The sequence below is a fragment of the Carcharhinus amblyrhynchos genome, chromosome 12 (genome assembly GCF_965287045.1).
Source record: "Carcharhinus amblyrhynchos chromosome 12, sCarAmb.v2.hapA, whole genome shotgun sequence".
In the NCBI taxonomy this organism is placed as follows: Eukaryota; Metazoa; Chordata; class Chondrichthyes; order Carcharhiniformes; family Carcharhinidae; genus Carcharhinus; species Carcharhinus amblyrhynchos.
In genome coordinates, this window is record NC_137335.1 from 14715142 (window position 1) to 14731989 (window position 16848).

A 16848-nucleotide genomic window follows, 5' to 3' on the forward strand; every position below is an offset into this window, starting at 1 on the left:
TTTGTTAAATCTAACTCAACCCCCATCACCCTTTTGATAAGTTTCCCTTGATACTCTGTTATGGTCAGTGAATTAAACAAATGAGAGGGAGATGGCAACCCCTGGTGGGGAGCTGTGACTAAGATAGAATGTCTAGAGGAAACTTAACTAATTACGATGGAAAGGTAATTCCTGGGGCTGATGAGTCCCTGCAGCGCCCACCGATTGGGAAGGCCAGGAACATGCTGGTACAGGCGCCCAAATGAAATCCCTGCCAGTGCCCACTGCCAGCTTATAATCAAACACAATGAACAGATAATTAACACTTGGGCCTGAGCAGCACGTGACATACCAAATCTACAGGGGAGTAACTGGTTCTGATGTGCAGTGGCCATAGGATCCGTACAGTACAGAAGAAGGCCATTCGGCCAATCGAGTCTGCACTGACTACCATCCCACTGTAACCCCACATATTTACCCTGCTAATTCCCCTGGAACTAAGATCGATTTGGCATGCTCAAACAACTTAACCTGCACATCTTTGGGAATGTGGGAGGAAGCTGGAGCATCTGGAGGAAACCCACGCAGACACAGGGAGAATGTGTGGTCTCTGCACAGACAAGTCACCCGAAGCTGAAATCAAGCCTGGGTCCTTGGCGCTGCGAGGCAGCAGTGCCAACCACTGTGCCACCTTGTGATTCCTTCCACTGCCCTGGAGTTTGGAGGAAGTTGAGGGAGGGAGCTGTTCCTTGTGCATGTCGCTCATGGGTGGATAAGCCCCAAATTGGAGCATCGGGATCTGTTATCGTCAGCAACTGGAGAAATGGGGGAATTAATGGAAAGAGTCTTGCATGAGCTGCCTTGACATTCATGTAGTGGGGAGAGCCACAGGGTGATTGGAAGCTGGATAGATACAACGGGAGAGGAATAGGGGAAGAGCCAGTTTTTCTTTGTACAGCTATATTGGTGATGTTAACTATCTAGGTCGGAGTCAGCTCCAGGCCTGACTTGTCTAACCTTGCAGCATGTTCCAATACAACTTTATAATCCTTGGCTACGCAGTCACCCAGAGTCTCAGTGTTTATATTTCCAGGATGGGGCTTATTACACGACAGACGAACTGCAGACAGCAGCTCTCACTGCTCAGGATGTGAATGTTGCCGCGTCACTGCAGGAACAGTTCGAGAGCACGCTGGGAGACATGGCATCCTCCAAGCTTGATGACCTGCAGCGCTCCTGGGAGACGTTAAAGAATGTGGTGAGTTGGTGACCGATGGCCACTGCGAATAATCCCCCTTTCTGTCTGTTTCTCCCAGGCCCCTCCCCACCCCTCGTTTTGTTTCTCTTTCTCCTCTCCTCTATCCCGGGCTCCTGATTCCTTCACTGTGGTTCTGACGGATTTAGAGAATTTTGTTCATTCTTGGGATATGGGCGTCACTACCAGAGAATCCTGAGAGAGCAGAAGGAGGCCATTCAGCCCATCAACTCAGCACTGACTCTTTGGAAGAGCATCTTACCCACGACCTATCTCCATAACCCCAGGCATTTAAACATGGCCAATCTGCCAAACCTGCACATCTTTGGACACTAAGGAACAATGTAGCATGGCCAATCCACCTAAACTGCACACCTTTAGACACTAAGTGGCAATTTAGCATGGCCAATCCACCTAAGCTGCACATCTTTAGACACTAAGCGGCAATTTAGCATTGCCAATCCACCTAACCTGCACACCTTTGACACTAAGGAGAAATTTAGCATGGCCAATCCACCTAATGTACACATCTTTGGATACTGTGTGTGTGTGTGTGTGTGTGTGTTTCTGGTCACATGGGACGTGAGTAAATTGTATCAGAGTGACAGTGATAAGCAGCTATCTGATAGAGTTTGCTGAGTAAATATTAGCCAGCTGTCCCTCTCTGTGCTGTAGATCAGTGAAAAGCAGCGCACACTCTATGAGGCCCTCGAACGTCAGCAGAAGTATCAGGATTCCGTCCAGTCAGTGTCCGCCAAGATGGAGTCCATCGAGGGGAAGCTTGGGGAGGCGCTTGACGCAGGCAAGAGTCATGATGTCCAGATGTCCGCACACCAGGTATGGTTCTGGGGTAGCTGTCCCTGATTTAGCTCATTACTGCTATCAGTGAACCCTGCTGCTGCTCCAGCCATTTATCTCTGTGAGTGGTTTATAAAGGAGCTCCTCCCTGAGGCCAGCCCTTCAACCACAGTGCCTGCTGACCTTTGAGCTTTGCCAGATTGGAATGAAGGACATTTACGGTTTTGTGTCTCGCAGGAGCTGATGGACGAGATTGTGACGCTGCAGGATGAGATCAATGAGCTACAGATCTGCTTTGCTGAAGAGCTGGTGTCAGACACGGTGGACACAGATACATCTGACCAGCTGGCGATGCAGTCCACCCTCACAGTCCTCGCTGAGCGCATGGCCACCATCAAAATGAAAGCATTGGGAAAGAAACAACTTCTCGAGGTTTGCAGACTCTGAACTCTCCACCCAAAGGATTCCATCTTTTGGGTGTTTTTTATTTCAGCTTTATCCTGTTTAGTTTCATCTTAAAGTTTATTTATTAGCGTCACAAGTAGGCTTGCATTAACACTGCAGTGAAGTTTATTGTGAAATTCCCCTAGGTGCCACACTCCTGTACCTGTTGGGGTACACTGAGGGAGAATTTAGCGCGGCCACTGCATCTAATACATCTTACAGACTGTGGGAGGAAACTGGAGCACCTGGAGGAAACCCATGCAGACACGGGGAGTACGTGCAGACTCCAGACAGGCCGTGATCCAAACCGGGCATTGAACTCTGGCACGGTGAGACAGCAGTGCAAAGCACTGTGCCACTGTGCCACCTTGGGTCCCTGGTGCTGTGAGGCAGCAGTGCTAACCACGGTGCCACCCTCAGAGGGAAGAAATTGCTCCTCATCTTTATCTTAAATAGCCAATCATCTTTCTCTACACCTTAGCTATGACTGTAACACGACATTCTGCACCCTCTCCTCTCCTTCTCTCCGATGTACTCTATGAACGGTATGCTTTATCTGTACAGCACACAAGAAACAATACTTTTCACTGTATCCCAATATAGTGCCTACTTTCTCGGGAGGCTAAGGAAATTCATCATGTCCGCTATGACTGTCACCAATTTTGACTGATGTACCATAGAAAGTGACTGTCTGTGTGGAGTCTGCATGTTCTCCCCATGTCTGCGTGGGTTTCCTCTGGATGCTCCGGTTTCCTCCCACAGTCTGAAAGACGTGCTGGTTGGATGCACTGGCCATGCCAAATTTTCCCTCAGTGTACTTAATAGGTGCTGGAGTGTGGCAACCAGGGAATTTTCACAGTAATTTCATTGCAGTGTTAATGTAAGCCCGCTTGTGACACTAATAAATAATTAATGAATCTGTGAAAAGAATTGCTTCTTGCGTGCTACACAAACAAAGCATACCATTCATAGAGAAGGAAAGGAGAGAGTGCAGAATATAGTGTTACAGTCATAGCTAGGGTGCCAAGAAAGATCAGCTTAATGTGAGGTAGGTCCATTCAAAAGTCTGATGGCAGTAGGGAAGAAGTTGTTCTTGAGTCAGTTGGTACGTGTTCTTAGATTTTTATATCTTTTTCCCGGTGGAAGAAGGTGGAAGAGAGAATGTCCGGGATGTGTGGGGTCCTTAATTATGCCAGCTGCTTTGCTGATGCAGTGGGAAGTGTAGACAGAGTCAATGGATGGGAGGTTGGTGGGAGGCTGGTTTATGTGATGGATTGGACTTTGTTCACGACTCTTTGTAGTTTCTTGCAATCTTGGACAGAGCAGGAGCCATACCAAACTGCGATACAACCAGATAGAACGCTTTCTATGGTGCACCTATAAAAGTTGGTGAGAGTCTTAGCGGACATGCCAAATTTCCTTCGTCTTTTGAGAAACTGGAGGTGTTAGCGGGCTTTGTTAACTATAGTATCGGGGGGGACCAGGACAGGTTGTTGGTGACCTGAACACCTAAAAACTTGAAGCTGTGGTCTTGTAGGGCAGAGAGCAGGGGTGATAGGCTGATGAAAGGGGTGATGGTGCAAGGCTAATGTGGGGTGGTAATGGGACAAGGTAGGATCAGAGGAGGCAGAGATGGTGACAGCACAATCATTGGATTTGATCTGAAGCTATTTATCTCAGTGAGAAGATTGGGCCAAGGATGGGGAGGTCGGACACAGGATGGAGAATGACTGAATGCTCATGGTCACATCTCTGAGCTGAATGGAGACTTGAGCAGTGATGGTAAGGCATAAAAACATGTCCCTTGTGTCTTTAGGAGAGGTTGAATGAGCAGGTGGAGGAACAGCGCCAGGAGCAAGCTCTGCAGCTCTATCGCAGCGAGGCTGACGAGCTGGACAATTGGCTGCTCATCACGAAGGCCGCACTGGATGCTACACTTCAGGTCCCTCAGGAGCAGATGGACGTGGAGGAGCAACTGACTGACTGCCAGGTACTGATTCAAGTTCAAAGAAATACTGGTCATAATCATAGAATTGTAGCATGCCTACATTGCAGAAGGAGGCCATTCGGCCCATCGAGTCTGCACCGACCACAATCCCACCGAGGCCCTATCCCCATAAGCCTGCATTTACCCTAGCTAACCCCTCTGACATTAAGGGGCAATTTAGCATGGCCAATCCACCTAACCCACACATCTTTGGGATGGTGGGAGGAAACCGGAGCACCCAGAGGAAACCCATGCAGACACAGGGAGAACGTGCAGACTCCACATAGACAGAGACCTGAGGCTGGGAATGGAACCCGGGTCCCTGACGCTATGAGGCAGCAGTACTAACCACTGTGCCACTGTGCGGAGTGGTTAGCACTACCCTCGCATCTCTAAGTTTTTAACTTGAAATGAGTTGTGGTATGAAATAGCTTTTGCATAAGAACAGCACACATAAGAACATCAGCAATAGGAGCAGGCATAGGCCATTCGGCCCCTCAAGCCTGCACTGTCATTCAATTGTGTGTTGTGCATGTGTTGGTCAGGTGTTGCATGTGCGTGGCCCATGTGTGGCACAGGTGCGGCGTGTGTGTCTCATATGTGTCATGTGTGTCTCTGTGGCTTGTGTGCGGCGCATGTGTAGTATGTGTGGCTTGTGTGTCACGTATGTGTCGCATGTGATGCGTGTGTGGCACGTATAGTCCATGTGTGGCCCGTGTTGGCTTGTGTGGGCTCGTGTGTGCATTGGGTGATGATTTGAGCTGACCTCACTGTTTCTGCTGCAGAACATGTTGGCGGAGATCGAGAGGAAAGTGGCTTTCGTTTCCGAGCTCTTCATGAACAGCGAAAATCTCCTCATGGAGGGAAAGCCCGAGACCCGGGAGCAAGCGGAGCACCTGTTGGAGAAACTCCGGAATCTGAAGGGGAGCTTGACGGAGCTGCAGAGAATGCTGCAGGACAAACGGATCAGTATCAAAGTGAGGCCCATTCCCTCATCCTCTCACTAACTGGATTGTTACCTTTGGAGCACTCTCGGTTCCTCAACAATGCTTCACAAAGTGGGGGCTAGATTTGGAAAAATCCTCCCCTCCCACCCATCCATCTGTTGTGGCTGAAGAGGCAGGCGGGTGGGACACCCAGTTCCAGGCCACTTTCTGTGTTGTCTTTATGTTTGTTGTCAGAATATTTTTCCAAATATAACTCAGGCAGTTAGATCCCATCATACTTAGCCTGGCTTCACTGCTACAACATTCTGTGTCAAAGCTGCTGCTTTCTATAATCTGCAATGCAGATTTTATGTTTTAAAAGCTTATTAAAGTTTATTTATTTATTGGTCACATGTAAGGTTACATCAACACTGCAATGAAGTTACTGTGAAAATCCCCTAGTCGCCACACTCCGGCACCTGTTCGGGTACACTGAGGGAGAACTTAGCATGGCCAATGTACCTAACCAGCACGTCTTTCGGACTGTGGGAGGAAACCGGAGCACCCGGAGGAAACCCACGCAGACATGGGGAGAAAGTGCAGACTCCTCACAGACAGTGACCCAAGCTGGGAATCGAACCCGGGTCCCTGGTCCTGTGAGGCAGCAGTGCTAACCACTGTGCCACCCCTTAGACTTGTAATATTAGACTCGAAACGTTAACTCTTATTTTCCTTCAGAGAAGTCCTTCCAGTGCCCTCTGTTTTTATCTCTTAAGCTCTTGCTGCATCATATTGGCAGAGCTGTTCAGCTTGCTGGGTGTGTGTGTGAATGGATCCGTGAGCTAAACACACACGTGAAGGAGTGAATGGTGCCCAGTGAAAGACAAGCGTGAGATTTTCAATCTGTAACTGTAATGAAATAAGCAGGGGAGGGGAAATCTCAGCAATCTCATTCACAAACTATTTCCAGCCCTGCAGTGTGGACAGCTCATTGTAGTTTATTTTTACTGGATTGTAGCAAATGAACTTGTGTGTAAAATGAGGAGAATCCTATCATACAAAGCAGAGATACAGAGGAGACTGTGCGCACATACAAACATCTCCACCCATGCTAACAAACATGCACATGTGCACACAAGCAGATGCACATACATATACATGTGCACATGGGTGCACATATGACCATGCACACATGTGCACACACACACATGCACTCTCGCATATTTATGCATATGTGCACATGTCTGATATACGCACACACAAATGCATGCACACAGGCACATACATACAGGTGCATGCATGCACATATGCACATGTACACTTGTGCACATACAAACAGTCACACGCGTCCACACTCACACACACACACACACACTCACACACACACACACACGCACACACACACACACACACAAGCGACTCCAGACCCACAGCAATGTGGTTGGCTCTTAATGCCCTCAGGAATGGATAATAAATGCGGGCCCAGCCAGCGACACCCACACCCCAGGAACGAATAAATAGAAAAAAAGTCCCATGGCAAAGTGATTGTCACTCAGTTGCCCTTGAAGATGTCTCACAAACCACTGAGTTTCATCAAACTTGGTGTAATGAGAATAAGCTATTCAAGGTGCCTCTTTTCATAAATGTGTTTGAGTCAAATCTGTACCTTCAGAAGAAGGGTCGGGTGGCGGGGGGGGGGTTTGTTGGAATTGACGATGTAATCCCGTCAAGTGACTGTGTGCTTTGTCTTCCCCTAAAGCACGGCGTGGTGCAGGAGAAGGAGGACACGGAAATGGATTCCACCTTCCACCCGAGCCCCAGTGTCCAGGAGTGGCTGGTACAGGCTCGGGCCTCTCGCTTTCAGCACCAGCAGAACAGCCTACAGAGACAGAAGGCAAGTAGACCAGCGGCTAGCGTTTAACTCAGAGACATGCACCGGCGATAAATGTTCACCATTACAACAACGGCCAACGTTTTACTTCCAGTTGTGACAGAGAAGGTTCAGAAAAGATCGAGATTAGGATTTTGTGGGGATAAACGGGGAGATATTGGGCTGGATTTTACAACACTTCTAACCTCTCCCCCTCACTTCCCCCACCTCCACCCCACTGGGTGTGTGTCTTTAGTGGGAGGGGGGGAAGACATGTAGAGCGTAAGCAGTGACAAACCCATCTCCAACCTGTGCCCCATCTCGCAGGAGGTATGCGGGTGCTAAACATAGGCCCACCATTTTAAGAATAACTAAGGGTCAGTTGAGCTTCTTAATGAGCCAGTTGATCCACACAATACCCAGCACGCCGCGTAACACAAAGGGTGGGAGTGGGCAAGCCATGTTATGTTTTTTAAATGCAAGTGGGGGCACACCCTGTAGGGGGGTGCCCACAAACCATTGGGAACAGCTGCCTCCCCTGCCCCAAACGCCCCCCCTCAAAATTTTTTTAACCACCCCTTTATCACTGACTCTCTACAGTGCAGAAGAGGCCATTCAGCCCATTGAGTCTGCATCGAACCTCTGATAGAGTATCACATCCAGGCCCTATCCCCATACATTTCCCATGGCCATTCCACGTAACCCGCACATTCTTTGGAGTGTTTTAAAGTTTTTAGACTTCATTTATTAGTGTTACAAGTCAGCTTACATTAACACTGCAATGCAGCTACTGTGAAAATCCCTTAGTCGCTACACTCCGGCGCCTGTTTGGGGACACTGAGGGAGAATTTAGCACGGCCAATACATCTAACCAGCACATCTTTCGGACTGTGGGAGGAAACCAGAGTACCCGGAGGAAACCCACGCAGACATGAGGAGAATGTGCAGACTCTGCGCAGACAGTGATCCAAGCCGGGAATCGAACCCAAGGCTGTGGCACTGCGAGGCAATAGTGTTAACCACTGTGCCATCGTATCTTTTGAGCATGAAAGGTAGAACCATAGAAAACTTTAAGAACTTCAAAGCTGAATTCCAGTTGGTTTCCATGGCGTTCATCTGGGCGAAGCAACCCTCCCAGAGGAGCTGTGGGTCATGCCAGGGCACTGCCCCCCCACCCCCAAGAGGGGGTATCCCAAATGAACTTCCGGCGCACGGAGACAGCCATTAAAAATCACTCCCCAATCATTAAACAAATCAAAGTCATTGTCGGGGAACACGGCTGCTTTTCCCACCCGCTATTCCACCCAGCAGGCAGAGGGCTGACCCTCACGCTAACTGGGCTGTTCCCTCTGTGCGTGACCAGGCTTTTGTTTGACGGATGGGTTCCCTTTGTTTTTCCTGAATCTGTCCCCCCAGGAGCTGGAGCAGCAGCTGGCAGAGCAGAAGAACCTCCTGAGGTCGGTGGCCAGCAGTGGAGAGAAGATAATGACCCAACAAAGCAGCATGGAGGGTGTCAGTGAGGAGCAGAGGACGCAGGCCATGTGAGTCACCGGGGGGGGAGCTTTGATTTAAGAGATAGGCTGCCTCTTCCCGGGGACAGCGGGGCCCTAACCCTCCCAGACTCAGTTCTGTCTGTTTTAGTTGATTCAATTTATTATTGTCACATGTATTGGGATACAGTGAAAAGTATTGTTTCTTGCACGCTTTACAGACAAAGCATACTGTTCATAGAGTACATAGGGGACTAAGAATGGAGAGAGTGCAGAATGTAGTGTTACAGTTATAGCTAGGGTGTAGAGAAAGATCAACTTAATGTGAGGAAGGTCCATTCAAAAGTCTGATGGCAGCAGGGAAGAAGCTGTTCTTGAGTCGGTTGGTGCGTAATCTCAGACTTTTGTATCTTTTTCCCCAAGGTGGAAGAGGGAATGTCCGGGGTGCGTGTGGGGCTCTTGGTTATGCTGGCTGCTTTTCCGAGGCAGTTAGAAGTATAGATGGAGTCAATGGGCGTGATGGACTGGGCTGTGTTCACAACGCTCGGTAGTTTTTTGTTGTTTTGGTCAGAGCAGGAGCCGTATCAAGCTTTGATATATCTTTTCACGAGTTTAGAGTCTCTGTCTCCACCACCAACTCAGGCAGCGAATTTTAGGGTAAAGAAAAGGTTTTCCTCAAGTTCTCTGAGTTGAGTTGTCACCTTTGCGATCTCAGGGCAAGCGACGATAATGACTGAGGTGTATTTCTAGTGAAGTGGCTTTTCTGGTTTGTCAGTGACTGGGAGGCTGCGGGCCTGACCGTTTTGGGTTTTTTTTTACCCAGTGAGACTGGCCGCACTGAAACGTTACCGCAGGAGCTTGGTTTCGAAGGGGAGAAGGTTTTTGCCTTGCAGCAACTGAGCATCAAGTGGCAGAAACTCCTGAAAGAGATCAGCACCAAGCAGAAGATGTTCAAAAATACCTTGGAGCAAAACCAGGAGCAACAGGTAACAGCCTGAATGTGCAGCTGGAACATACAGCCCACCCCCACCCCTCATTCCACAGAGTGTTGCCTTTCATATGAATGATCATAGAATCATCGAATCCCTACAAAGCAGAAGAGGCCATTGGGCCCATTGAGTCTGACAGAGTATCCTACCTAGGCCCTAACCCCATCCTATCCCAGTAACTCCACACACTTACCATCTAACCTGCACATCTTTGGACACTAAGGGGCAATTTAGCATGGCCAATCCACCTAACCTGCACATCTTTGGACACTAAGGGGCAATTTAGCATGGCCAATCCACCTAACCTACACATCTTTGGATACTAAGGGCAACTTAGCCTGGCCAATCCACCTAACCTGCACATCTTTGGACACTAAGGGCAATTTAGCATGGCCAATCCACCTCACCTGCATATCTTTAGTCACTGAGGGGCACTTCACATGGCCAATTCATCTAACCTACACATCTTTGGACTGTGGGAGGAAACCGGAGCACCCGGAGGAAACCCACATAGACACGGGGAGAATGTACAAACTCCACACAGACAGTGATCCAAGGCTGGAATTGAACCCAGGTCCCTAGCGCTGTGAGGCAGCAGTGCTAACCACTGTGCTACCGTGCTGCCAGGGATCCGGGATAGGGATTCAGTCATGACTAAGCAGCACAGTCACCTCTCTCATGGACTGCTTGGCCTCTGTATGAATACAGTCTGTACCAAAGAATAACTTAAAATGATTTTCTCTCTCACCGTCAGCAGGTTTATGGTCTGTCCAGTGCAGTGTCAAGTGGGATGGCTTTATTTAAAGGAGAAGATCAGACATTGGACAAGTTGGTGCAGGCAGCCAAAACCGTGCTTACTGGCCTGGGACAAGCTTTCGCAAGTGTTTCCCCTCAGGTACCGTACCCGCTCTCATTCTCCCTTCCATTGATGTTTTTGATCGATGTGATCAGGCTGCAGGACTCACTTTCCATCTCTGCGTAGGGTAAAGATGCGGAGGAACAGAGCCTTCCCCTGGAGCAGAAGCTGTATGATGCGGCCTCCGTTACCTCGCACTGGCTGGACGGTGTTGAAGATCACTTATTTGCCAGCGGGAGCTTCCTCCCGGAAAAGGTCGAAGCGCACTTGTATCATGAGGAGGTGAGACGTTCATTAGCCCTCATCTAGGTTTTAATGACATTAACTTGGGGTTGATTCTGCCTCACGGTGCGTTATTCAGGGTCAGTTTGTAGGTTGTGGTGGAGGGGCCGGACCTGTGTTTGGATCCAGACTGTTACATATCAGGGCGTGGGCCTGAGGTAGAGGGGTGTGGAGTAAACACTCGGGGTGCGATTTTCCAGCCACGCACGCCCCGAAACTGGAAAATCCCACCCGATGGGCCTTTGCATGGCACTCGTTCTGTGCACTATGATTCCCATGGTGGGAAAATTCAGACCCGAGGATTTCCTCGTCAAGCATGGAATAGACTGGAAAAAGACTGGATGCTGTGTCACTAGTGGACAGTGGAGGTAGACTCAATAACCTGACTTGCTGTCGCTAACATGTTCTCTCAATGGCCATCTGTAAATTCAGCAATAAACCTCAATAGGTCAAAGAGAACATGGGTGGGGAGTCCGGTGTGTGCGTGCGTGTACGTGTGTGTATGCATGTGTGTGTGTGAGTGCACGTACATGTATGTATGCGTGTGTGTGTGCATGTGCTTGTACATGTGTGTATGTTAGACACAGACCTTCAAACACTGGGATGTTCAGTGTAGACTAAGTCTCTCCAAGCCCTGCGTTGTATATTGAAAGCAAGTACAAATATCACTTGCAGGCGTATTTTTTTGAAATTCAGTTGACTGATTATAAATCACTTGGGTCTTCATTTCTTTTTGACCTTTTCACATCTTGACCCGTCAATGCGATTGCCATGCTTTGTATGTTTATAATCAGCATTGTATGAGGGTGTGGAGGAGCATTAAGATTGGCAATCTCTTGGCTAAACCATCAGGGGCCATTTTGAGATAAACACCAGTCTGCCTCTTGGGAAATTGCCTCAGAAGCAACTTCCATTTCCTTTTGTGGAAGTGAGGAATTCCCTCCCCCAGAGAGAGTGGAGGGAGGGACGGATGGAGGGACGGAGGGAGGGACGGAGGGAGAGACGGAGGGAGGGACAGACAGATAGAGGGACAGACAGAGGGACGGTCAGATAGACGGACAGATTGTAGACGGACGGACGGATCGTAGACGGACGGACGGATCATGGACGGATGGACGGATCGTGGACGGATAGATAGATGGATGGATGGGGACATCATGGATGGATCAATGAGCACAGCATAGGCAGACAGATGGACTCACCCTTGATGAACAAGACAGCAAAAGGGTATTGGGGTTTAGGCAGGTAAGTGGTGTTGAGGCCACAGCCAGATCTGACTGAATGGTAAGTCAGGCTTGGAGAGGGCCGAATGGCCTACTGCTTATTTGCATGCATGCCAACTGCTTTATTTATGTTTTTAATCAGGCTCTTGCAAAAGATATCGAGGAAGTGATGGAAGAAGTGAAGGAGAAGAAGGGCACCTTCTTCCATCTCTTCCCTGAGCCCACGAACCAGGAGGTGATTGAGGAGACCCTGAATGGCCTACAGGAAAGGCTGCATCTTCTGGGGCTAACAGTGAAACAACAGTGTGAGCGGATCAAAGACCAACTGCAGCAGCTGATGGAGTACCAGGTGAGCGATGGTCTGCTCCGAAATCTTTTGGTTTTACTTCACGTTACTGGAGGATTATCGTGGAGTCCAGTTAGAGCTTGTCGTGCCTCAGTGAATGAGCCTTCACACTCCCAATTCAAAAAGCACATAGAATCTGTGAGTGTAGGAGTACTGCTGAGAAAACGCAGGGTTATTTTTGGATTACACTCTGGGAAATTATGATATCAGATTAAGTAGCAAAACACAACGCCCTTTGGAGCAATTTAAGAAGTGGAATTGATTGGAGTTAAGGAGTTCCCCGCAGTGCAGCTGAAATCTGTAGAAGTCAAGGACTGTGAGATGGAGTAACTAACTACAGTCTGTTTAATTTTTTTTATTCATCCGTGGGACATGGGTGCCGCTGGCTGGCCAACATTTATTGCCCATCCCTAGTTGGCCTTGGAGGGCAGTTGAGAGACAACCACATTGCTGTGGAGTCACATGTAGGCTCTGGAATCACATGTAGGCCAGACCGGGTAAGGACGGCAGATTTCTCTCCCTAAAGGACACTAGTGAACCAGATTGGTTTTTCTGACAGTCGACAATGGTTTCATGGTCATCCGTAGATTCTTAATTCCAGATTTGTTTTATTGAATTCAAATTCCATCATCTGCCATGACAGGATTCGAATCCAAGTCCCCAGAACAATAGCTGAGTTTCTGGATTAATAGTCTAGAGATAATACCACTGGGCCATTGCTTCCCCTTTTTCATAGGCAGTCCCTATTGTATCTCTGATCTTGGGACTTTACAATGGTTAAGGTTGATGGGCAGGTTTTTCAATGTGTATAGAAGTCTAATATTAAATTGCTCTAATATGTGCTTTAATGGATTTAAGTTGTGTGCCACAATCACACTTATCAGCCAAATGTTTAGAAGAAAAAGCCCGCAGAAACACTGAGTGGTTCTCAACTCGCCCATGCTAACCAGGTTTCCTAAACTGAACTAGTCCCATTTGCCTGCATTTGACCCCTATCTCTCTAAACCTTTCCCATCCATGTACCTGTCCAAATATCTTTTAAATGTTGTAATTGTACCCACCTCTACCACCTCCTCGTTCCATACACGCACCACCTTCTGTGTGAAAAAGTTGCCCCTTGGGTCCCTTTTTCCTCTCACCTTAAATCTGTGCCCTCTAGTTTTGGACTCCCCTACCCTGGGGAAAAGACCTTGGCTATCGATCTTATCAATGCCCTTCATGATTTTATAAACCTCTATAAGGTCACCCCTCATACTCATACGCTTCGGGGAAAAAGTCTCAGCCTATCTAGCCTCTCCTTTTAATTTGAACCTTCCAATTCCAGTAACATCCACGTAAATCTTCTTTGTACCCTTTCCAACTTACTATTGGTGATTCTCTATCACTTACAACGGGCAGTTTGCTCCGGTATATCTGGATTGTTTATAGGTAACTGAGACTGAATGATAAATGGGACAACAAAGGTACACGTTGGGCACACTGGGAGGGGCTGGAGGAGTTGGCCTCCACTGGAAACAGCAGTCGGAAGTTGAAGTGCGTCACTTGTGTAGAACAGCAATGTTTACACTGAAGAGCTTTTCTCAGCATTTACGTGGGATGCAGGGTGGAGGGGGGATGTGAAGCAGTGCATGGGAAAGATGAGAGAGAACTAAAGCATAGGCCAGGGGAGGTGGTTGGCAAGAAGAGAGGCTGAGGAGCATTGGGGAACTGGCATTTCTGTGGCTGTTCATAACAATATCTTCATGGGAAAAGTGAGGTGTGGAGGTGGTTTGCCTGGAGCTGTTCAATTATGCCTCTTTTTGATTTGATTTATTGTTGTCATATATTGGGATACAGTGAAAAGTATTGTTTCTTGCGCGCTATTCACACAAAGCATACCATTCATAGAGAAGGAAACAAGAGGGTGCAGAATGTAATATTACAGTCATAGCTAGGGTGCAGAGAAAGATCAATTTAATGCAAGGTGGATCCATTCAAAAGGTTGACAGCCGCAGGGAAGAAGCTGTTCTTGAGTCAGTTGGTACGTGACCTCAGACTTGAGTATCTTTTTTCCGATGGAAGAACGTGGAAGAGAGAATGTCCGGGGTCCGTAATTATGCTGGCTGTTTTGCCAAGGCAGTGGGAAGTGTAGACAGAGTCAATGGATGGGAGGCTGGTTTGCGTGATGGACTGGGCTACATTCACGACCCTTTGTAGTTCCTTGCGGTCTTGGGCAGAGCAGGAGCCAGTACTTATGTGGCTCGTATGTCTGATTGTGGAAGGGGAACATTGACCGATGGAAATCTCACTGCTGTCCTTTGCCTGTAGACGGAGCTGAAGTTGCTGATCACCTCTCTGGCGGACAGTAAATACATCGTCCTACAGAAACTGGCCGGGGCCTTGGAGCACAGTGTCACCGAGCAACTCCAGGTAAAAGTCATTCCGGTTTGGGTGAAGCTGACATTCCAGCCGTTCCTGGTTGTAAGGGATGGGATGGAACTCCAAAGTGGATATTGGAGGCACAGGAAGCAGCTCCTGACAATGATTGCTTTTGTCCCTTTGAAGAGTTTCGGGGCGTGATCTTACCGCCTGTTCCTGCCATGCTCCCGCTGCAGCACGGTCAGAGAATTGGGCTGCCAGCCAAATCTCACTGTGGCGGGATGGGAAGTTCCTGTCAGTGTTAGTGTCAGTAAGATTCTGGCCCGGATGTTCTGTCCCATTTGCGACGTTTGATTTGGTGCCAGTGGTTCCAGTTTATCCAAAACCCAGATCCATTTATCCTTTCTATTTCCTTCCCTTCCAGATATCCATTTCCCTTTTGAACAATGTTGCAGTCTCTGCTTTATACGCCCCCAGTCCAAGCCTCTGTGTGAAACCATTTCCTCCTCACTTTCCACCTTCATTCCTCTAATGATATCATAGAAAACCATAGAATGCCTACAGTGCAGAAAGAGGCCATTTGGCCCATTGAGTCTGTATCGACTGACCAAAAGACCACCTTACCCAGACCCCCCCCCTGCCCTATCCCCGTAGACCTGCGCAGTTACCATGGCCAATCAACCTAACCTGCATATCTTGGGACACCAAGGGGCAATTTCGCATGGCCAATCCACCTAACCTGCACACCTTTGGACAGTAAGGGGAAATTTAGTATAGCTAGTCCTCCAAACCTGCACATATTTGGACACTAAGGGGCAATTTAGCATGGCCAATCCCCCTAACCTGCACATCTTTGGACTGTGGGTGGAAATCGGAGCACACGGAGGAAACCCACGCAGACATGGGGAGAACATGCAAGCTCCACACAAACAGTGACCTGAACCTGAGTCGAACCCGAGTCGAACCCTGGCGCTGTGAGAGAGCGGTGCTAACTACTGTGCCACCCTGCCACCTGAGCAGGAGTAGGCCATTCGGCCCTTCGAGCCTGGTTTGCCATTCAATATGATCATGGCTGGTTGGACTCCCAATTCTTTCCCCATACCCCTTGACCCCTTTCACTTGGGCCTTGTGTATTACCCTGCCCACTCTTTCATTCTGCCCTTTCATGTCTAGCTTCAATGGCCTCCCTGGGAGTAACTATCGAATCTGCTGCCACCAGTCTTTAAAGCAATGTTTTCTGATCAAAACAATATGTAAATGATGAGGGCACAGAATTATAATTGAAATCCCCAGGCAATGAAGTTAACCATTGAAGGGGCTCACCAAAATCAAAACCAGTAAAGATTGGACCAGTTTCCTCTGGCTATTCGTGCCAGTGGAGGTTGTAAAGAGCTCCAGCATCCTTCCAGCTCCCGCGGTGAGATGATGCCATTAATGCAGATGTGATCTGTTCTTTGGGGTTTCACAGGCTATCTTGCAGGCGGAAGATGATCTGAAGGAATTTGAGACGCGGATCGGTCACTTAAAGGAGAGAGGAGAGGCGCTGCAGCCAGACCAGGCTATACTGCTGGACCTTTCGAAAGTCCAGGTCTGAACACATTCACTGTGCCAGTTTCTCATGGGGAGGGATCAGCTCGACTGTTGTCCTCTTGTCACAGGCCGTTTAGGATGGTGGGGAAGGGGGGTAATTTCTGTGCATGTTTCTCTTTCTAGTGTTGCACTAATTTGCATCTATTTCCATAGCTAGTAATTCCCGGAACAGGTCGCTAGTCTGTCGCCAGGGGCTTAAAGCTTGAGGGGGCACCACTCCACATCAAACATAGCTGACCAGGTGTCTCTCCACTCTTACTGCCAGCCTTTGGCGTGTTTGGAAGGATTTTGTAGTTGACCCTCAACCTGTTTGACCGTGATATGAACGCACCTTCCTTGGCCGTCAAGACCTGGGGTGGGACTCGAACCCAGAGCTCCTAGCTCAGAGGCAGGGACACCTAACCCACTGCGCCACATGAGCTCCAATTGTGGTGCATGTGACTGTGGTTACTTTA

At 48.6% G+C, this 16848-nt stretch overlaps 1 protein-coding gene across 7 annotated transcripts in view; it reads left to right on the forward strand.

Moving 5' to 3' along the window:
• Positions 1-16848, forward strand: part of syne1b (spectrin repeat containing, nuclear envelope 1b) — a 415064-nt gene that overhangs the window by 244030 nt on the left and 154186 nt on the right. For 5 of the 7 annotated variants that reach the window (XM_080200097.1, XM_080200090.1, XM_080200093.1 and 2 more), the window contains 13 exons: positions 1073-1237; positions 1910-2071; positions 2270-2464; positions 4293-4466; positions 5249-5440; positions 7149-7283; positions 8676-8800; positions 9573-9735; positions 10493-10633; positions 10721-10876; positions 12242-12448; positions 14753-14854; positions 16272-16391. In XM_080200097.1, the coding sequence (XP_080056223.1) occupies positions 1073-1237; positions 1910-2071; positions 2270-2464; positions 4293-4466; positions 5249-5440; positions 7149-7283; positions 8676-8800; positions 9573-9735; positions 10493-10633; positions 10721-10876; positions 12242-12448; positions 14753-14854; positions 16272-16391 (2037 nt within the window). The remainder of the gene's footprint in view (positions 1-1072; positions 1238-1909; positions 2072-2269; positions 2465-4292; positions 4467-5248; positions 5441-7148; positions 7284-8675; positions 8801-9572; positions 9736-10492; positions 10634-10720; positions 10877-12241; positions 12449-14752; positions 14855-16271; positions 16392-16848) is intronic. The other 2 variants (XM_080200089.1, XM_080200091.1) reach the window with 1 other exon arrangement.